The 19,027-nt window shown below is 38.4% G+C and overlaps 2 protein-coding genes across 6 annotated transcripts in view; one reads left to right on the top strand and one right to left on the bottom strand.

Moving 5' to 3' along the window:
- SUGCT (succinyl-CoA:glutarate-CoA transferase) overlaps nucleotides 1-19,027 on the top strand; it is a 971,520-nt gene that overhangs the window by 69,362 nt on the left and 883,131 nt on the right. The window lies entirely within an intron of this gene.
- Nucleotides 9,345-10,262, bottom strand: LOC133072851 (protein C1orf43 homolog). Its single transcript, XM_061166382.1, is given in 1 exon segment — nucleotides 9,345-10,262. A coding segment is annotated over 1 exon segment (762 nt). The 3' UTR covers nucleotides 9,345-9,500.

Genomic DNA, 19,027 nt, shown 5'->3' with positions numbered 1-19,027 from the left:
ATGATGGGTTGGGAAGTTCCCCTAAAGTATATAGATGACCAAAATGTGAATAGTTTGATCAAAGAAAATGGACTCCTGGGAGAAATTAAACATGCCATTAAATAAAGTAAAAAAAAAAAGTGTGAACACACTGAATGAAAATACCAAAGACATAGGTAGTGCATGTTCCCTGGTGGCTTAGACGGTAAAGAATCCGCCTGCAGGAGACCTGGGTTCGACCCCTGGATTGGAAAGATGCCCTGGAGAAGGGAACGGCTACCCACTCCAGTATTCTGGCCTGGAGAATTCCATGGACAGAGAACCCCTGGCAGTCCATGGGGTCACAAAGAGTCGAACATGACTGAGTAACTTTCACACAATACATTTTCTAAGTAATAATTCACCTATACATTATGATACATTTAAACATCAAGAATTACATCAATCAATGAAAAAGATGTATTGACCATCTGTGTGTAGTGTTGTTTTAGATACCAGAAATAATTTAATGTTACTCTGTAAGTAACAGTTTGGTTGACTAGATTAGATATATACTCATGGAAAAGTTAAAAAATGATAGAAAATTACATAAAATTAAGCTTGGAGGATCCCCTGGAGAAGGAATGTCTACCTACTCCAGTATTGTTGCCTAGAGAATTCCATGGACAGAGGAGCCTGGCAGGCTGCGGTCCATGGGGTCGCAAGCAGTCAGGCATGACTGTGTCACTAACACTTTCACTTTCAAGTGGAACATCATGTAGCATAGTGACTTGTCTTTGTCACTCTATCTGAGTCTAAAATGTAAATCTCCTTCCCTCTGTCCTCAATTCACCTGCTTCTCCTCAGAGAGAATCAACGTTATCACTTTTCTTTTGCACGCTTTCAGAGGTGTTCTATTCAAAAACAAACACAATAGTCTCCCATCTTTTAAAAAACACAGTTGGTAGTATACTTTCTCAAATTTTCTCTCAGGTTTTGGAGATATAATTAACATACAGCAGTGTTTAAGGTGTACGGCATAATGATTTGACTTAAATACGTGATGAAATGATGACCACAATAGATTTAGTGAGCTATTGTCTCATACAGATACAGCATTAAAGAAATAGAAAATTTTTTTTTCTGTGGGATGAGTACTCTTAGGATTTACTGTCTTAACAACATTCATATATATGGTACAACAGTGTTAATTATCTCTATCATGTTGTATGCTACATCCCTACTACATATGTACCTTATAACTGAAAGTTTCTACCATTAGACTGCCTTCATCCAGCTCCCACTCGTCACAGCTGCTGCCTCTGGTGTCTACAATCCGATCTCTTTTTTTTGATTGATTTACAACGCTATGTTAGTTTCTGGGGTGCACCATAATGATTCAGTATTTGTATACATTTCAAAATGATCCCCTTGTTAAATCTAGTTGTTATCTGTTACAAAACAGCAGTATTATATAATTATTAACTTTGTTCCCCACACGGTACATTTCATACCTATGACTCATTTATTTTGTAACTTGAAGTTTGTACCTCTTAATCTCCCTCATCTATTTCTCTCTTCTACCCAGCCTCCTTCTCTCTGGCAGTCACTTGTTTGTTCCCTATATCTATAACTCTGTTTCTATTTAACTGTGTTTGTTCATTTGTTTTGTTTTTTAGTTTCCACAATTGAGTGAAGTCATACAGTATTTGTCTTTTTCTATCTGACTTATTTTGTTTAGCATAATACTCTCTAGGTGTAAAAGCACTGTTCAATCATTTAAAATTTTACCATTTTAAAAATTGAAGTATAGTTAATTTCCAATGTTGTGCTAATTTCAGCTGTATAGTAAAGTGACAAATGAAAGAAAGTGTTAGTCACTCAGTTGTGTCCGACTCTTTTTGACCCCATGGACTGTAGCCCGCCAGGGTTCTCTGCCATGAGATTCTTCAGGCAAGACTACAGGCTGCCAGTTCCTTCTCCAGGGGATGTTCCCACCCCAGGGATCGGACCTGGGTCTCCTGCCTTGCAGGCGAATTCTTTACTGTCTAAGCTGTGTATGTGTGTGTGTGTGTGTGTGTGTGTGTGTGTGTGTGTGTGTGTATATGTATATTATTGTATATATATATATATTATTTTTTGGGTTCTTTTCCACTGTAGGTTATTACAAGATATTGGATATAGTTCCCTGTACTGTAATGATAGTAACTTGTTTACCTATTTTATATATATATATATATATATTAGTGTGTGTATGTTTATTCCAGTCTCCTAATTTACCTTCCCCCAGTTATCTTCTTTCATAACCATAAGTTTGTTTTCTATGACTTTGAGTCTATTTCTGTTTTGTAAATAAGTTCATTTGTATAATTTTTCTTTTTTTAGATTCCATATATCAGTGATATCATATGATATTTGTCTTCCTCTGTCTTACTTAATACAATAATCTCTGGGTCTATCCATATTGCTGCAAATGGCATTTCATTCTTTTTGTAGCCAAGTAGTTGCCCATCTTTAATGGTTTTTAAAGCTCATAAAAAGTGAAGTATACCTTATATATAACAAAATGTAAAATCTTAAAGGTATGGTTCAGTGATGTTTTACAAATATATACACCAGGATAAATACCACCCAGTTCAAGATACAGCATATTTCCATCACTCCAGAGAGTTCCCTCATATCTCTTCCCAAACAATACCACCTCCTCCTAGAGGTAACCACTATTTTGACTTCTACTGCTGTAGACTAGTTTTACCTATTTTGGACTTGAACAGATAGAATTCTGTAGTATATGCTTTTTAGTGTCTGGCTTATTTTGTCCAACACAAATTTTTTGAGGTTCACTAGATTGTTGTGTGTATCAGTGATGGTCTAGTATTCTGTTGTATGATTATACCACAATGTATCCATTGTTCTGAAAATGAATATTTGAGCTGTTTCCAGTTTTTGTCTATTTTGAATACACACTCATTTCCCTTGGGTATATATGCCTCATAGTGGAACAGATGGGTTACAGGTTAGGTGTATATTTAACTTTAGTAATACTGCCAATTTTCCAAAATGTACCAGTTTTCCAAAATGGAAAAGAAACTCAATTCCAGTGACTGATATTAATACTGCTGATATTTATTATTGAAGCTTATTTGAATGTTCAGCTATTATTCCATAGAACTTATCGCAGTGTAATTCTGCTTTGCTTTTCTCACATTTGGCTCCTAAATGGAAGGAAGCCCAGAGAAAGAAATTTCTCTGTGAAATTTACATAAGAATGCAAAAATCCTCAAATTTCTCTAAAACTTTTTTTTCTAAAGCAATGTCCTAGTAAGAGATTTCACACACATGTCTTCCTGCCCCCATACTAACAATACCAGTTTTTCAAGAAATAACCTATATTTCTTGCGAGAGAAGAAGCCTCCCTTATTTAGTTTAAGTTTTTTTTTTTTCTTTCAGAGAAAGCATACATTTTAGAAGTATTATATCTTATTCTGAATTATCTGTTTGCTAAAAATTTCTTTATTCTGTAAGGGGTCATGTAATCTCATATCATTTAAGATGTCAGTTTTATTCTCTATCTCTGTCTCTTTTTTTGTAATTCAAATGACCTAGAAAAATTTATCTTCTCTTTTTTCTAGAAAGTTCTTCAGAAATTTAACACATTTATGTTTAGTGATTGATGAGCTTTCATATGATAAAAATCAACTGTTTACTTTAAAGTCTGAAAGAGAATAGCAATAGAGATATCCTTCAGTTTGAATTCATCTACAAATTGAAAAGAACAATAGAGGGAGGATTAGGTAAGAAGCAGTTTATTTTTGCTTGACTCCATGAAACAGTTAAAAAATAGGAGGCTGAATTATCTGTTTACAATCTGTAGGTTTGTGCATTTTTTCTTTTTTGCAATCTCATTTTCCTCTGATGTTTTCTTTTGATCATGACAATCTGGGAAGGTTTTCTCATCTAGAAAATTTCTTGTTGGGATTACAGGGATTAAGGAGTGAGGAGGTAGGTGTCTTCCCTTTATCAGGGTAAGGAAGCTCAGCACTTATGTCTGGTTGGGAGTGAGGATTCTTAATGGTCAATAGTCCTTGTTATAGAGGCTGTTATTATTCCTATCTTTTTAAACTGTCCAGTAAACGCAATCAAAATATGAGTAAATTATTTTTGTTTAACATTTTATTTAATCAACTTGTTTCTTTCTGTCCATTCTCTGATATTGTCAGTATCATGTTGAACTGGGTCCCTTGTTTCACATGGCAGAGCAAGAAGTTTATTATAGCTCATCTATATATAGCACTGGTATGCTTGGAACTATAATACTGAGTTGGTTTATAAGCACCAAAGATGCCTTAGAAATGTCAACAAATTGGAAACATTCCAGAGAAATGTGAAAAAAAAATCTTTATTTTTAAAAAACTAGAAAGAGAAAAGTAAATATAAACAGTTTATTTAAATGTTGTAGGACAAAAAGGACATTTATGTATACATGAATACCAACATAGAAAGGGAGTATAGATTGGGATCTTTGTTTTGAAATATTGTCCGTGGATAATATTTGCTTCTTTTAAATTTTCTTAGCTGGAAGATACTTACTGTTAGCATCTTTCTTGATGGTCGTATGTAATTTTCATTCTGTTGCTAATTGTATATCTGTCTGTCTGTCTGACTTTAGAATGTAAGTGCCTTAATTCAGGGCGAGTGTCTTTGGGATACTTACTTTTGTATCCCTGGGGCATAACACAGATCCACTACGCAGTTGCTGCTTATTGATTTATCCTTTTGGTTTGGTTTCATTTGGTTGGTGCTTAGAGATATTTCTTTGTATCCCTATGGTATAATGCAGATCACTACAGAGTTGGTGCTTATTGATTATTTGTTATATATGAATTTGGAATCTTTAAAGATTCAACTTCAGTTTGATAGTAAGAGGTTGATACATGTAGCAACAACCATGGCATTCTGGATCCCTTTTATGGTCCTTTAAGGGATATTGTCACTCTGCTTATTTATCTTATATGCAGAGTACATCGTAAGAAACAGCAGGCTGGAAGAAGCACAAGCTGGAATGAAGATTGCTGGGAGAAATATCAATAACCTCAGATATGCAAATGACACCACCCTTATGGCAGAAAGCAAAGAAGAACTAAAGAGCCTCTTGATGAAAGTGAAAGAGGAGAGTGAAAAAGTTGGCTTAAAGCTCAACATTCAGAAAACTAAGATCATGGCATCTGGTCCCATCACTTCATGGCAAATAGATGGGGAAACAGTGGCTGACTTTGTTTTTTGGGGGGCTCCAAAATCACTGCAGATGGTGATTGCAGCCATGAAATTAAAAGATGCTTACTCCTTGGAAGGAAAGTTACAACCAACCTAGACAGCATATTAAAAAGCAGTGACATTAACTTTGTCAACAAAGGTCCATCTAGTCGAGGCTATGGTTTTTCCAGTGGTCATGTATGGATGTGAGAGTTGGACTATAAAGAAAACTGAGCACCGAACAATTGATGCTTTTGGACTGTGGTGCTGGAGAAGACTCTTGAGAGTCCCTTGGACAGCAAAGAGATCCAACCAGTCCATCCTAAAGGAGATCAGTCCTGGGTGTTCATTGGAAGGACTGATGTTGAAGCTGAAACTCCAATACTTTGGCCACCTGATGCAAAGAGCTGACTCATTTGAAAAGACCCTGATGTTGGGAAAGATTGAGGGCAGGAGGAGAAGGAGACGACAGAGCATGAGATGGTTAGATGGCATCACCGACTCAATGAACATGAGTTTGAGTAAACTCTGGGAGTTGATGATGGACAGGGAGGCCTGGCGTGCTGCGGTTCATGGGGTCGCAAAGAGTCGGACACGGGTGAGCGACTGAACTGAACTGAAGGGACATACTTAAATGAAAAAGGAGTCTTTTCTATCAAGTAGAACACTTCATACAAGCCTCATACTAAAAAAAGTATGAATAGAGAACTTTTGGGTTGTGACTGGAAAAATGTGGTGAAAATACTTGAAAACCCCTCAGCTTGACATGATTAAAAAGCATTTAGACAAGTTTCTTCCTAATGTTTTTGCTTTCTGAATCTTATGAAAGAAAAAAAATCTTTTTCTAAAATCTCAATAAATGGTTACTTTTGAGAGCATTGTGTTCATTTTGAGTCATCATGCTTTGAAAAAGTGTTACAATCAGAGAAAATCCTAAAAAGAATGGCCCAAATTATCCCAGGAGTATAAAATAATTCTTCAGGGAGAATGTCTGTAGAACTGGATTTGTTTGCTATAGATAAGGCAAAGAAATGATTTGAGGACTGTTTTCATCTATTGATATTTTGGGGGATGTGGGATAATATTATTATTTACAGAACAAGGAATAAAAGAAAATGAGCTCATATTAGAGAAGACATTTTAGTTAGCTGAAGAAGAGCTTTATGACCATTAGGGTATTGAACATTGTCATGTGTGAGGAAACTGGTTATGCAATTTCTGTTAGCATGGTGGAATGGAAAGATGTTCTCCTGGCTTGAAATCCTAGTTCCATTTAACATTTCTGAGCCTTGTTTTTTTCATTTGTAAAAATGAGAGTACTAACACACATCCTGGAAAATGTACTCAGATTAAGTGGGATAATGTGTAGGCAAACACCTGGGAAATAATGCTAACTCCTTTTCCCTGTCTGGTGCATGCCTGGCATGTATTAGATACTCAGTAACTGCTCTGTTTTCTCTGGAGATCTTTAAGGTGAGAGGGATAAGCATCTTCCTGGATGATTTAGTAATTTACCTGCCTAAAGGCAGGAAGTTGGACCAAATGCTCCGTTAAGAATTTTTCAGCTTTTGGGGTCTTTATGTACTGTTTATTTTGGAACCTAATATAGTAGAATTTTTTCCTTCTTTTTCTAAAGTTCTTTTGTAGGAAAGATTGGGTAGTCAAGGATATAGTGTTTGATTGATACTGTAATTTTTACATAGTAAAAAGAAAGATGCAGAGTGTCTTGAATGACTATTTGTATTGTAGACAGTTTTGACGGGAAGTTATTGGGAGCTTAAATTCTGAGTTAGTATCTTTCCTGGGAGATTGGACTGCATGACAAATCACAGTGTATACTCTGCACTCAAGCAATTTTATCTAAGTAAAATTAGGGTAAAGTGACTATGAGCTGACTGTGACTCAGATCATGAACTCCTTATTGCCAAATTCAGACTTAAAGAAAGTAGGGAAAACCACTAGACCATTCAGGTATGACTTAAATCAAATCTCTTATGATTATACAGTGGAAGTGAGAAATAGATCCAAGGGATTAGATCTGATAGACAGAGAGCCTGAAGAACTATGGATGGAGGTTCGTGACATTGTACAGGAGGCAGGGATCAAGACCATCCCCAAGAAAAAGAAATGCAAAAAGGAAAAATGGTTGTCTGAGTAGGCCTTACAAATAGCTGTGAAATGAAGAGAAGTGAAAGGCAAAGGAGAAAAGGAAAGATATACCCATCTGAATGCAAAGTTCCAAAGAATAGCAAAGAGAGATGAGAAAGCCTTCCTCAGTGATCAATGCAAAGAAATAGAGGAAAGCAATAGAATAGGAAAGACTAGAGATCTCTTCAAGAAAATTAGAGATACCAAGGGAACATTTCATGCAAAGATGGACACAATAAAGGACAGAAATGGTATGGACCTAACAGAAGCAGAAGATATTAAGAGGTGGCAAGAATACACAGAAGAACTGTACCAAAAAGATCTTCATGACCCAGATAATCATGATGATCTGATCACTCACTTAGAGCCAGGCATCATGGAATGTGAAGTCAAGTGGGCCTTAGGAAGCTTCACTATGAACAAAGCTAGTGGAGGTGATGGGATTCCAGCTAAGCTATTTCGAATCCTAAAAGATTTGAAAATCTTTTTGTGAAAGTGCTGCATTCAACATGCCAGCGAATTTGGAAAGCTCAGCAGTGGCCATAGGACTGGAAAAGGTCAGTTTTCATTCTAATCCCAAGAAAGGAAACACCAAAGAATGCTCAAACTACTGCACAATTGCACTCATCTCACACGCTAATAAAGTAATGCCCAAAATTCTCCAAGGCAGGCTTCAATAGTATGTGAACCGTGAACTTCCAGATGTACAAGCTGGATTTAGAAAAGGCAGAGGAACCAGAGGTCAAATTGCCAACATCTATTGGATCATCGAAAAAGCAAGAGAGTTCCAGAAAAACATCTACTTCTGCTTTATTGACTATGCCAAAGCCTTTGACTGTGTGGATCACAACAAACTGTGGAAAATTCTGAAAGAGATGGGAATACCAGACCACCTGACCTGCCTCCTGAGAAATTTGTATGCAGGTCAGGAAGCAACAGTTGGAACTGGACATGGAACAACAGACTGGTTCCAAATCGAAAAAGGAGTACGTCAAGGCTGTATATTGTCACCCTGGTTATTTAATTTATATGCAGAGTACATCATGAGAAACGCTGGGCTGGATGAAGCACCAGCTGGAATCAAGATTGCCACGAGAAATATCAATAACCTCAGATATGCAGATGATACCACCCTTATGGCAGAAAGCAAAGAAGAACTAAAGAGCCTCTTGATGAAAGTGAAAGAGGAGAGTGAAAAAGTTGGCTTAAAACTCAACATTCAAAAAACTAAGAGTGTGGCATCTGGTCCCATCACTTCATGACAAATAGACGGGGAAACAATAGAAACAGTGAGAGACTATTTTTGGGGGCTCCAAAATCACTGCAGATGGTGATTGCAGTCATGCAATTAAAAGATGCTTGCTCCGTGGAATAAAAATTACGACCAACCTAGAAAGCATGTTTTTTTTTATGAATCGTATGGTTTATTTTTTAAATTATTCATTAAATGGTTTGTAAAGTCAGATCAGGATATTGGTCTATTCTTTCACACAGTCCCACAAATAAGGAGTGATGGGATTATATCAGATGTTAAAACATTCCTTTTTCAACTTATTCATGACAGTACACAATGAAAGTGGAAGGCAGATCCTTGCATGTTAGAGAAGTTGTATTAATGTTCCCATTAACATTCTGGTTTAAGTGGAACACCAGGGTAAGTTGTTCTAGGTACCACTCATGGCCTCCACCCATTTCCCTACCATTCTGTATGCCATTTCCACCAATCAACTCTTAGATGTCTCAAGCCAAATGGCTCCCATTCAACTGTGTACAGAAGACAAGAAACCAAGCCCCGTCACCCTTGGGGTAATTTATAGTCTGGAAAAGGACTGAACCATGATCAAAAAACCAAGTGAGGATTTTTAAGGAAGCTTTGACAGAAATATTGAGAAAAACATCTAATTCAACTCTAGAGAAAAGTCATACCAAGGGAAAATAAAGTCTTAACTGATGTTCTGAAACTGGCCATAAGAGAGGGTGGGAGAATGATCCTCTAGGCATGAAATCTTAAGAGCTCTGAACACAACCAGAGCTTCAGCTGATCCAGAGCTGGGCTGAACCAGATGACTTGAGTGAGGGCCACCCGGCAAGCACACTGCAGTCTGTCTGGCTCCATCAACAGTGAGAGGCCTTCAGCTCCATCACAGAGTACTCTCCAGTGTGTTAGAGTTGTCCTTAAAGCTCTTCAATTCGAGGAAGTGCTTGGCACGTTTACTTTTCTGACTGGAGGGGAGGTATGTCACCTGGATGGTTGTTGGGGAGACTTCAGGAGACTGGGTTAGGTCTTTGGCTGCTGACTGGTGCTGTCGCTGAGAGCTCCCACTTCGTGCTTTGACCACTGTGGCCAGCTCACTCAGGGCCTCCTGATAGCGCAGGTACTCACTCAGGCCAAAGACCCCTGTCCCATAGCGGGCTGTCTCATAGCCATCAAGCAGGGTATCAGCGAGGGCCTTGCGCACACCCTTGAAAGGAGTGCTAGTGTTTCGAAGATCTAGCACGTAGGAGTGGAAATTCTTGCCCATTAAGGAAAGGGGATGCCGGCCTTCAGCATGAAATGGGATCTCAGAGGCATGGATAGCATCCAGAGCTTTCATCCTGTATAGGTAGTTGTAGCAATTTTGATTTCCCTGGGTTTCCAGCTGTAGCAGTCTTGCATCATCATCTGCGAGAAGCTGAGGTTCACACTAGATATCCTGAATCTTGGACAGTCGGATATCAATCTCCTCTTTTAAGTCCTTGGGGGCATTGTGTCCCACAGGGACATGAGGTCTCCTTTGGGATTTCATTGCAAAGCGCATGATTTGCCTCTTCACAAAAATAAATAGCAGTACAAACACCAGGCTCCCGTAGGCCATCACCAGCACGACATTCATGCCAGACAGCCAGTTACTACCGGACGCCATGGCCTGCCCACCCCGCGCGGAACTGCTCTGGTTTAACCTGTTGCCCTGCCTCGTCAGCCCGGGTTCTGCTGAGGCAACAGCGCCTGGGTTTCCTGAAACTCCCCGGCCATTTCCCTGGCTGATTCCTGTGGAGAAAACAAGAAGCTAGAAAGCATGTTAAATAGTAGAGACATTACTTTGGCAACAAATGTCCACCTAGCCAAAGCTATGGTGTTTCCAGTAGTCGTTTATAGAGGTGAGAGTTGGACTCTAAAGAAAGCTGAGTGCTGAAGAATTGATGTTTTTGTACTATGGTGTTGGAGCAGACTCTTGAGAGTCCCTTGGACTGCAAGGAGATCCAACCAGTCCATCCTATTCATTGGAAGGACTGATGCTGAAGCTGAAACTCCAGTACTTTGGCCACCTGATGTGAAGAACTGACCGATTTGAGAAGACTCTGATGCTGGGAAAGATTGAGGGAGGGAGGAGAAGGGGATGACAGAGGATGAGATGGTTGGATGGCATCACTGACTCAATGGACATGAGTTTGAGTAATCTCTTGGAGTTGGTGATGGACAGGGAGGCCTGGCATGCTGCAGTCCATGGGGTTGCAAAGAGTTGGAAATGACTGAGCAACTGGACTGAACTGAACTGCCTATAAAGGAGGAACATAAAGAGATCCCTAAATGGCAATGTGCAGCTTTGAGGAAATAAAGGGAAATAAGTTTAGCTCAGTCAGTCTTTGTTCTGAAGCACTTTCTTCTCACTCATGTTACCCCTTGGACTGGCAGTCTAGAAACATAACCCTGTTTAGTTGTAACTGAAGAATAGTTTCCACATTGACTTTTGAGAAAAAAATGTTTAATTTCTGTCTTTAACTGCATAGTTAAAGAGAAGACATCTGAACATAAATCATGAAGAGTTCTGAACTATTACAAGGATTAATACTTAAGTCTGTGTAAAAACAATAACTTTAGGTAGAATCAAATGTACTTTTAGTCCTCTTTAGACATTCCTTTTATATATTGAGGGTTTGAAAGTGAAAAGTGTTAGTCGCTCAGTCGTGTCCAACTCTTTGCAAACCCATGGACTATAGCCCTCCAGACTACTCTGTCCATGAAATTTTCCAGGCAAGAATACTAACATGGGTAGCCTTTCCCTTCTCCAGAGGATCTTCCTGGTTCAGTGATTGAATCCACGTCTCCTGCATTGCAGGCAGATTCTTTACCATCTGAGCCACCAGGGAAACGCATATATTGAGAATAAGCAAGTGCAAAAATAATAAATACTACAGTCTATGGCCTACAGTCATAGTCACTGGAAAAGAACTTTGAACTTGTAATAAAGTTTATATTTATGCTAGTAAATCATAATTCTTGTCCTGAAGGGTAAGAGATGTTGAGAAACTTTTCATGACAGTTCTATGGGATGCAATTCTACGAGACTTACAGAGCCTGATTGAATTAAGGATTTTCAGATTTGGGTCTACTGATACTTATTTTTCTGTATACTTGAAGTCTTTAGAATTGCTTAGAGAACTCTAATACATATATTCCCATGTCTTAGACCTAATGAAACAGAAACCTGGGGTGGTGTTACTTGTATACTTGTATTCTTAAAAAGCCTTCTGAGTGGTTCTGATGATGTACTTGGTTTTGGAATCACTCATTTAAGTAATGAGAGATACTATTTGTTTCTTTCCTCCATCTGTTGAATTCTGGTCTCCATAGGCACCTCACCAATGAAATTGCACTTGGGAAGGTTACCAGTGACCTCTTTTTAAAAAATTAATTGATTTATTTTAATTGGAGGCTAATTACTTTATAATATTGTTGTGGCTTTTGCCCTACACTGACATGAATCAGCCATAGGGGTGCCTGTGTCCCCCATCCTGAACCCCCCTCCCACCTCCCTCCACATCCCATCCCTCTGGGTTGTCCCAGTGCACCGGCTTTCAGAGCCCTGCTTCATGCATTGAACTTGCATTGGTCATCTATTTCACATATAGTAATGTACATGTTTCAATGCTATTCTCTCAAATCATCCCACCCTCACCTTCTCCCACAGATTCCAAAAGTCTGTTCTTTATATCTGTGTCTCTTTTGCTGTCTCACATGTAGGGTCATTGTCCCCATCTTTCGAAATTCCATATCTATGTGTTAATATACTGTATTGGTGTTTTCCTTTCTGACTTACTTCACTCGGTATAATAGGCTCCAGTTTCATCCACCTCATTAGAACTGATTCAAATGCGTTCTTTTTAATAGGTGAATAATATTCTATTGTGTATATGTACCACAACTTTCTAATCCATTCTTCTGCCGATAGACATCTAGGTTGCTTCCATGTCCTAGCTATTGTGAACAGTGCTGTGTTGTTTGGGGTACATGGGGTACACATGTCTTTTTCATGTCTGGTTTCCTTGGTGTGTATGCCCAGCAGTGGGATTGCTAGGTCGTATGGCAGTTCTATTTTCAGTTTTTTAAGGAATCTTCACACTGTTCTCCATAGTGGCTGTCCTAGTATGCATTCCCACCAATAGTGGAAGAGGGTTCCCCTTCTCCAGTGACCTCTTAATTCAAAACTACAGTGGGTACTTTTATTATTTTTTTTTTTTGTATGTGTATATCTATCTATCTATCTATCTATCTATCTATCTATCTATCTATCTATCTATCTATCTATCTATAGAGAGAGTCTTCCCACATGGCACTAGTGGTAAAGAACCTGCCTGCCAGTGCAGGAGACTTAAGAATGTTGGTTCAATCCCTGGGTCAGGAAGATCCCCTGGAGGAAGGCATGGCAACCCCCTCCAGTATTCTTGCCTGGCGAATCCCATGGACAGAGGAGCCTGGCAGGCTACAGCACATAGGGTCATAAAAGAGTTGGACACAACTGAAGTGACACAACATGTATATATATATATATGAATTTATAGTAAGTTTTTCTTGGTTATCTATTTTTAAATAATATTTAAAATATTTATTTATTTGGTTGCACTGGGTCTTAGTTGCAGCATGTGAACTCTTAGTTGCAGCATGTGGGATCTAGTTCCTTGCCCAGGGATCAAACCTGGGCTCCCTGCATTGGGAATGTGGAGTCTTAGCCACTTGACCACCAGGGAAGTCCCTGTCTATTATATTTAATTAATTAATTAATTAATATACATATATATTTTTATATTTAATTTATTTTTTTAAAGATTTTTTTTTTTATGTGGACCATTTTAAAAGTCTCTTTTGAATTTGCTGCAACATTGCCTGTGTTTTATGTTTTGTTTTTTTGGCTATGAGGCTTGTTGGATCCCAGCTTCCCGACCAGGGATTGAACCTGCACCCCCTGAGTTCAGTTCAGTTCAGTAGCTCAGTTGTGTCCAACTCCTTGTGACGCTGTGGACTACAGCATGCCAGGCCTCCCTGTCCATCACCAACTCCCGGAGTTTACTCAAACTCATGTCCATTGAGTCGGTGATGCTATCCAACCATCTCATCCTCTGTTGTCCCCTTCTCCCACCTTCAATCTTTCCCAGCATCAGGGTCTTTTCCAATGAGTCAGCTCTTTGCATCAGATGGCCAAAGTATTGGAATTTCAGCTTCAACATCAGTCCTTCCAATGAACACTCAGGACTGATCTCCTTTAGGATGGACTGGTTGGATCTCCTTGCAGTCCAAGGGACTCTCAAGAGTCTGCTCCAACACCACCATTCAAAAACATCAATTCTTCTGCACTCAGCTTTCTTTATAGTCTAACTCTCATATTCATACATGACTATTGGAAAAACCAAAGCTTTGACTAGATGGACCTTTGTTGGCAAAGTAATGTCTTTGCTTTTTAATATGCTATCTAGGTTGATCATAGCTTTCTTCCAAGGAGTAAGCGTCTATTAATTTCATGGCTGCAGTCACCATCAGCAGTGATTTTGGAGCCCTAGAAAATAAAATCTGCCACTGTGTTCACTGTCTCCCCATCTATTTCCCATGAAGTGATGGGACTGGATACCATGATCTTAGTTTTCTGAATGTTGAGCTTTGAGCCAGCTTTTTCACTCTCCTCTTTCACTTTCATCAAGAGGCTCTTTAGTTCTTCTTCACTTTCTGCCATAAGGGTGGTGTCATCTGCATATCTGAGGTTATTGATATTTCTCCTGGCAATCTTGATTTCAGCTTGTGCTTCATCCAGCCCGGCGTTTCTCATGATATACTCTGCATATAAGTTAAGTAAGCGGGGTGACAATGCACCCCCTGAATTGGAAGGCAAAGTCCCAACCACTGGACCAAAAGGAAAACCCCAGTTATCTATTTTAAATATAGTAGTGTGTACATGTCAATCCCAAGCTCCCAATCTATTCTCCCTCCCCTCCCTGCCGGTAACCATAAATTCATTGTCTAAATCTGTGAGTCTTTTAGATTCCATACATAAGCAATATCATATATTTGTCTTTTCTGTCTGACTTACGTCACTTTTCTTATTTCACTTCAGTGGCAGGAGACAGTTGTTGGCTATCTACCCCTCCTTAATGCTCTTTTTCCTCCTTGTCGCCCATGATATCAATCTTTCCTGGTTTTCCTTCCACGTGTCTATTCTCTCCTCAGTTTTCTGCATGGCCTCCTCTTCCTCAGCCTGCTTTTGAGATGATTGCACCCAGAATTCTGTACTTTGGCCTCATCTATTCTTTTCACTCTTTTATACTCTCTAATACTGCAGTCATCAGCCACATGGGACTGTTAAGCATTTGAAATGTGGTGAGTTTGAATTGAGATGTGCTGTTAAGTGTAAAAAGTACATTTCAAAGATGTATCAACAAAACCATGTAAAATTTCTCATTAGTAATTAAAAAAATGGATTGTGTTTGGAAATGATAGTATTTCAGATATATTAAGTTAAATGAAATACATTATTAAAGTTAATTATACTGATTTCCTTGTATTTCTTTCATGTGACTAATACAATTTTGAAAATTACATATGTAATTTTTATTTGCTCACATTATGTTTCTACTAGGGTTTGATATGTTCTTCTTAGATAATGTCTCATACCTACCATGGTTTCACCTACCATATATAATGTTTGGGTCCCAAATTTGTATCTTCCACTCAGTTCTTTTTCCCTTGGGTTTTAGGTTTGCATATTCAACTCTTGATTGAATATATTACTTAAACTGAATAAGCAAACGATTCATCAAACTTCTCTTTCCTTTTATCTTATTTTAATTGAAGTACTAACCCAAACCCAGAAGCTTAAACTTCTGTCCAAACATGTACTAAGTCTGATTGGTTCTGTGTTTTAACTCTTGTGACTATTTGTTCTGTCATTTTATTCCTACTGCTGTTGACTTAGTTTGGTCCCTGATCTTTTTCATGAAGAATTGCAGTAATTTCCAGCTTGGTTCCCTGCCTTAGATCTTAAACTTTATGATTATTACTCCTGTCTAATCTACACAGTGATGCCAGTGTTTATGTTAATTTGTATCAGAACAACTGACTTGGCATTTTTTTAGGGAAACAAATAAATAAACCTAACCTTGTTACATGTGTGATATCGGGCCTCCATAATTTGTCTTTGGTTGCTGTCCAGCTTCATTTCTTATCATGCCCTCACATTCATTCTTTGCTTCAGTCATCCAAACTACTTGCAAACTCTTCTCCAAAATTATAAATAAATTTTTAATGTGTTTTAAAAGAGTCCTAGACTTCTCTGAGAATTTGATGAAGGTTATTGAACCTTTTCTAGAAAATTAACATACAGAATTTTTACATATGGTTTCAGAGGGATCTTGGAACACCTAAAACTGGGACAAGAGCTATTAACCCAAATATGGAAACTCAAACTTCTGTTTATGTCCTTTTGTTTCCCAGGCATTCTTTCTACATTATATGCCAATTTTCTTCTTGATTGTTTGGAAGCCTTGATCTCTGTTCTGTTGACAATTATTGTGTAACAAATCACCTCGAAACTTAATGACTTAAAACAAGAGCAATCATTTTTTTAACTTTCATAGCTTCCATGGGTCAGGAGTTTGGGAAGGGCTCAGCTGGGTGGTTCTTGGGGTTTTGCAAGCAGTGGCCCTGGGGCAGCTTGGGGCTTCCAGTCATCTCTCCATGCAATCTCAGGGCTTTTCCATGTGGTGTCTGTGCGTGGGTTACTTTGGGTTTCCTAACAGTAGGTGACCTCAGAGCAGTCAGACTGTTCATATGGGGCTCAAGGCTCTACTAACACAAGTGTTCCGGTAAAAAAGGCAAAGTCACTGATATACATGTTTAATGACACAGTTGTGAAAGTCATACTGTAACCCTTATGCAAAATTTTATTCATTACAAGTATGTCACAAGACCACCCAGATTCAAGGAGAAAGGAATTAGACTCCTTCTGTTGCTGGAGTGGGGAGTTTCAAGATACTAAAAGGACATGTGGAATGGGAGATATTACAGCCATCTCTGGAAAATGCAATCTGTCATAGTCTCTCAACATGCTACTAAGAGCAGGTAGGATTTAGGAACAATCCTTCCACTTCGTGGAGAAATCAGTGGACTTTTGTAGCTTTACTTACTCTTTTCTTGGCTTTGTGTATGGCAAAAATTGGTTATGGATTAAACTTTATGATCTCAGTATAAACATATTATTAGTGTCTGAAACTAATTATCAAAGATAGAACCAGAGTGAATGAAACAGAGCAGCTATCTCTTGATACATTAGATAGCAATTCAGAGCAAATAAAAAAGGATACTTTCATTATTTATTCCCACCTTTTTTTTAAAGATTTTTTTTTTTATGCGAATCATTTTGAAAATCTTTATATAATTCATTACAATAATGTTTCTGTCTTATGTTTTGGTTTTTTGTCCACAAGTCATGTGGGATCTTAACTTCCAGATCAGGGATCAAACTTGCACCCCCTGCACTGGAAGCTGAAGTTTTAAACACTGGACCACCAGGGGAGCACCCTATTCCTACCTTTTAAAATGTGTATCTTAATGCCTTGATAATCCATGTAGATTAAATGAATACACTGCCATAGACAGCAGAATCTTAAATGTTCTCCTGCATGCTGATGGTTTGTTATCATGTTCAAAGACTGGTCTTAATAGGCCACTGGTTCTATCTAATATTTGTCATAACTCAATAAGGCTAAAATAATTTTTTGAACCAAATTATCTGTTGGATTTATTTGGCGTATTCTGGCAATGCCATGCATGTGGTCACCACAACTGCATAAAATGTTTGTAACCAGTTTATCTTGGAGGTTTCAGGAAAAATTATATTGCATAACCTGTAGTCCTCGTGTGGACAGATTTTTCATTCACAAGTAATTGCATTCAAAGTCCATAGTGTAGTTCTTTGAGACATCATTTATTGATGAGAAATGAAAATTAAGTGAAATAAGTAAACTTATAAGATAGAGAAAGTCCTCACGAGTTCCTGTTTTGTTGCTTCTAGGTATGACTTACCTAAATCATTCCAGATATAGACAACTCTTGACTGAATTCTGGAGTTAAGGAACTTAACTTAGTGGATGTGAAAGATGTTTCATCTCAGAAATTAGAGTCATTGATGTTTCATTTAGATTTGTTTCTCTGATCCATTAGCACAGAAGCTATAGTGCAGAAACTGTAACTAGGAAACTTTTTCTTGAAGAACAACATGAAGCAAAATAACTTTTCAAATTGTTTCTTAGGCCATTCCTTAAAATATCCCAATTCCCCAACCATCCATTCCATTTTCTCCCAGTCTAACCCTGTTTAAACTCAAGAGGATAGCCAGGCCAGATGATATTTTGGGCATCTCACTGTGGGAGCCAACTCAGAATGATTTAGATGGTATTTAATTACTAGACAAGAAAATAGTATGTTTGGTGTGTTAAGGTATCTTTGAAGATTTGTAGTTTTGTCTGCTTTTTAGTCTAGCAGGCTCTCAGTGAATGGATTCTTCCAGTTATTTTCTGAAGAAGTTTTGGTTTACATTTTTCAGAGTGGTTAAAGTATGTTTCTCTGTAGATGCATTCGATTACTTGCCATTCACTTACATTTTGTAGAACAAACTCTCCTATATCAGAACTGATTATTTCTTAGTAACAATGTAGTAGAAATGACAAATCAACTCACACACTTTAAAATTTTGCTTTTGGACTTTCCTGGTGGTCTAGTGATTGAGACTCTGCATTTCCAATGCAAGGGGTGCAGATTTGATCCCTGGTTAGGGAACTAAGATCCCTCAAGCTGTGCAGAATGGACAAGAAATATAAACAAATAAAAAATTTTTGCTTTCTAGGGATTGTCTGAAGAGAAGTGATGATGAACATTGGAATTAGGATAATATATGGAGGCAAGATGGTAGTGAAAAGAACAGAAGCTTTGGGGTCAAAATTCCTGAGTTCTAGTTCTAGTTGTACCTTTTGCTCTCTATGACTTTGACAAGTTAATTTATCCACTAAAATGGGGATACTGTTGGTACTTGTGAGTAAAAGTCACTCAGTCACGTCCAATTCTTTGTGACCCCATGGACTATACTGTCCATGGAATTCTCCAGGTCAGAATACTGGAGTGAGTAGCCTTTCCCTTCTCCAGGGGATCTTCCCAACCCAGGGATTGAGCCCAGATCTCCTGCATTGCAGGGAGATTCTTTACCAGCTGAGCCACAAAGGAAGCCCAAGAATACTGGAGTGGGTAGCCTACCCATTCTCCAGCGGATCTTCCTGTCCCAAGAATAACACTGGCGTCTCCTGCATTGCAGGCGGATTCTTTACCAACTGAGCTATCAGGGAAGCCCTGGTAGCACTGATCGGTACTTAC

This window comes from Dama dama, chromosome 18 (genome assembly GCF_033118175.1).
Source record: "Dama dama isolate Ldn47 chromosome 18, ASM3311817v1, whole genome shotgun sequence".
In the NCBI taxonomy this organism is placed as follows: Eukaryota; Metazoa; Chordata; class Mammalia; order Artiodactyla; family Cervidae; genus Dama; species Dama dama.
This window is presented reverse-complemented; position numbering and strand designations above follow the sequence as displayed.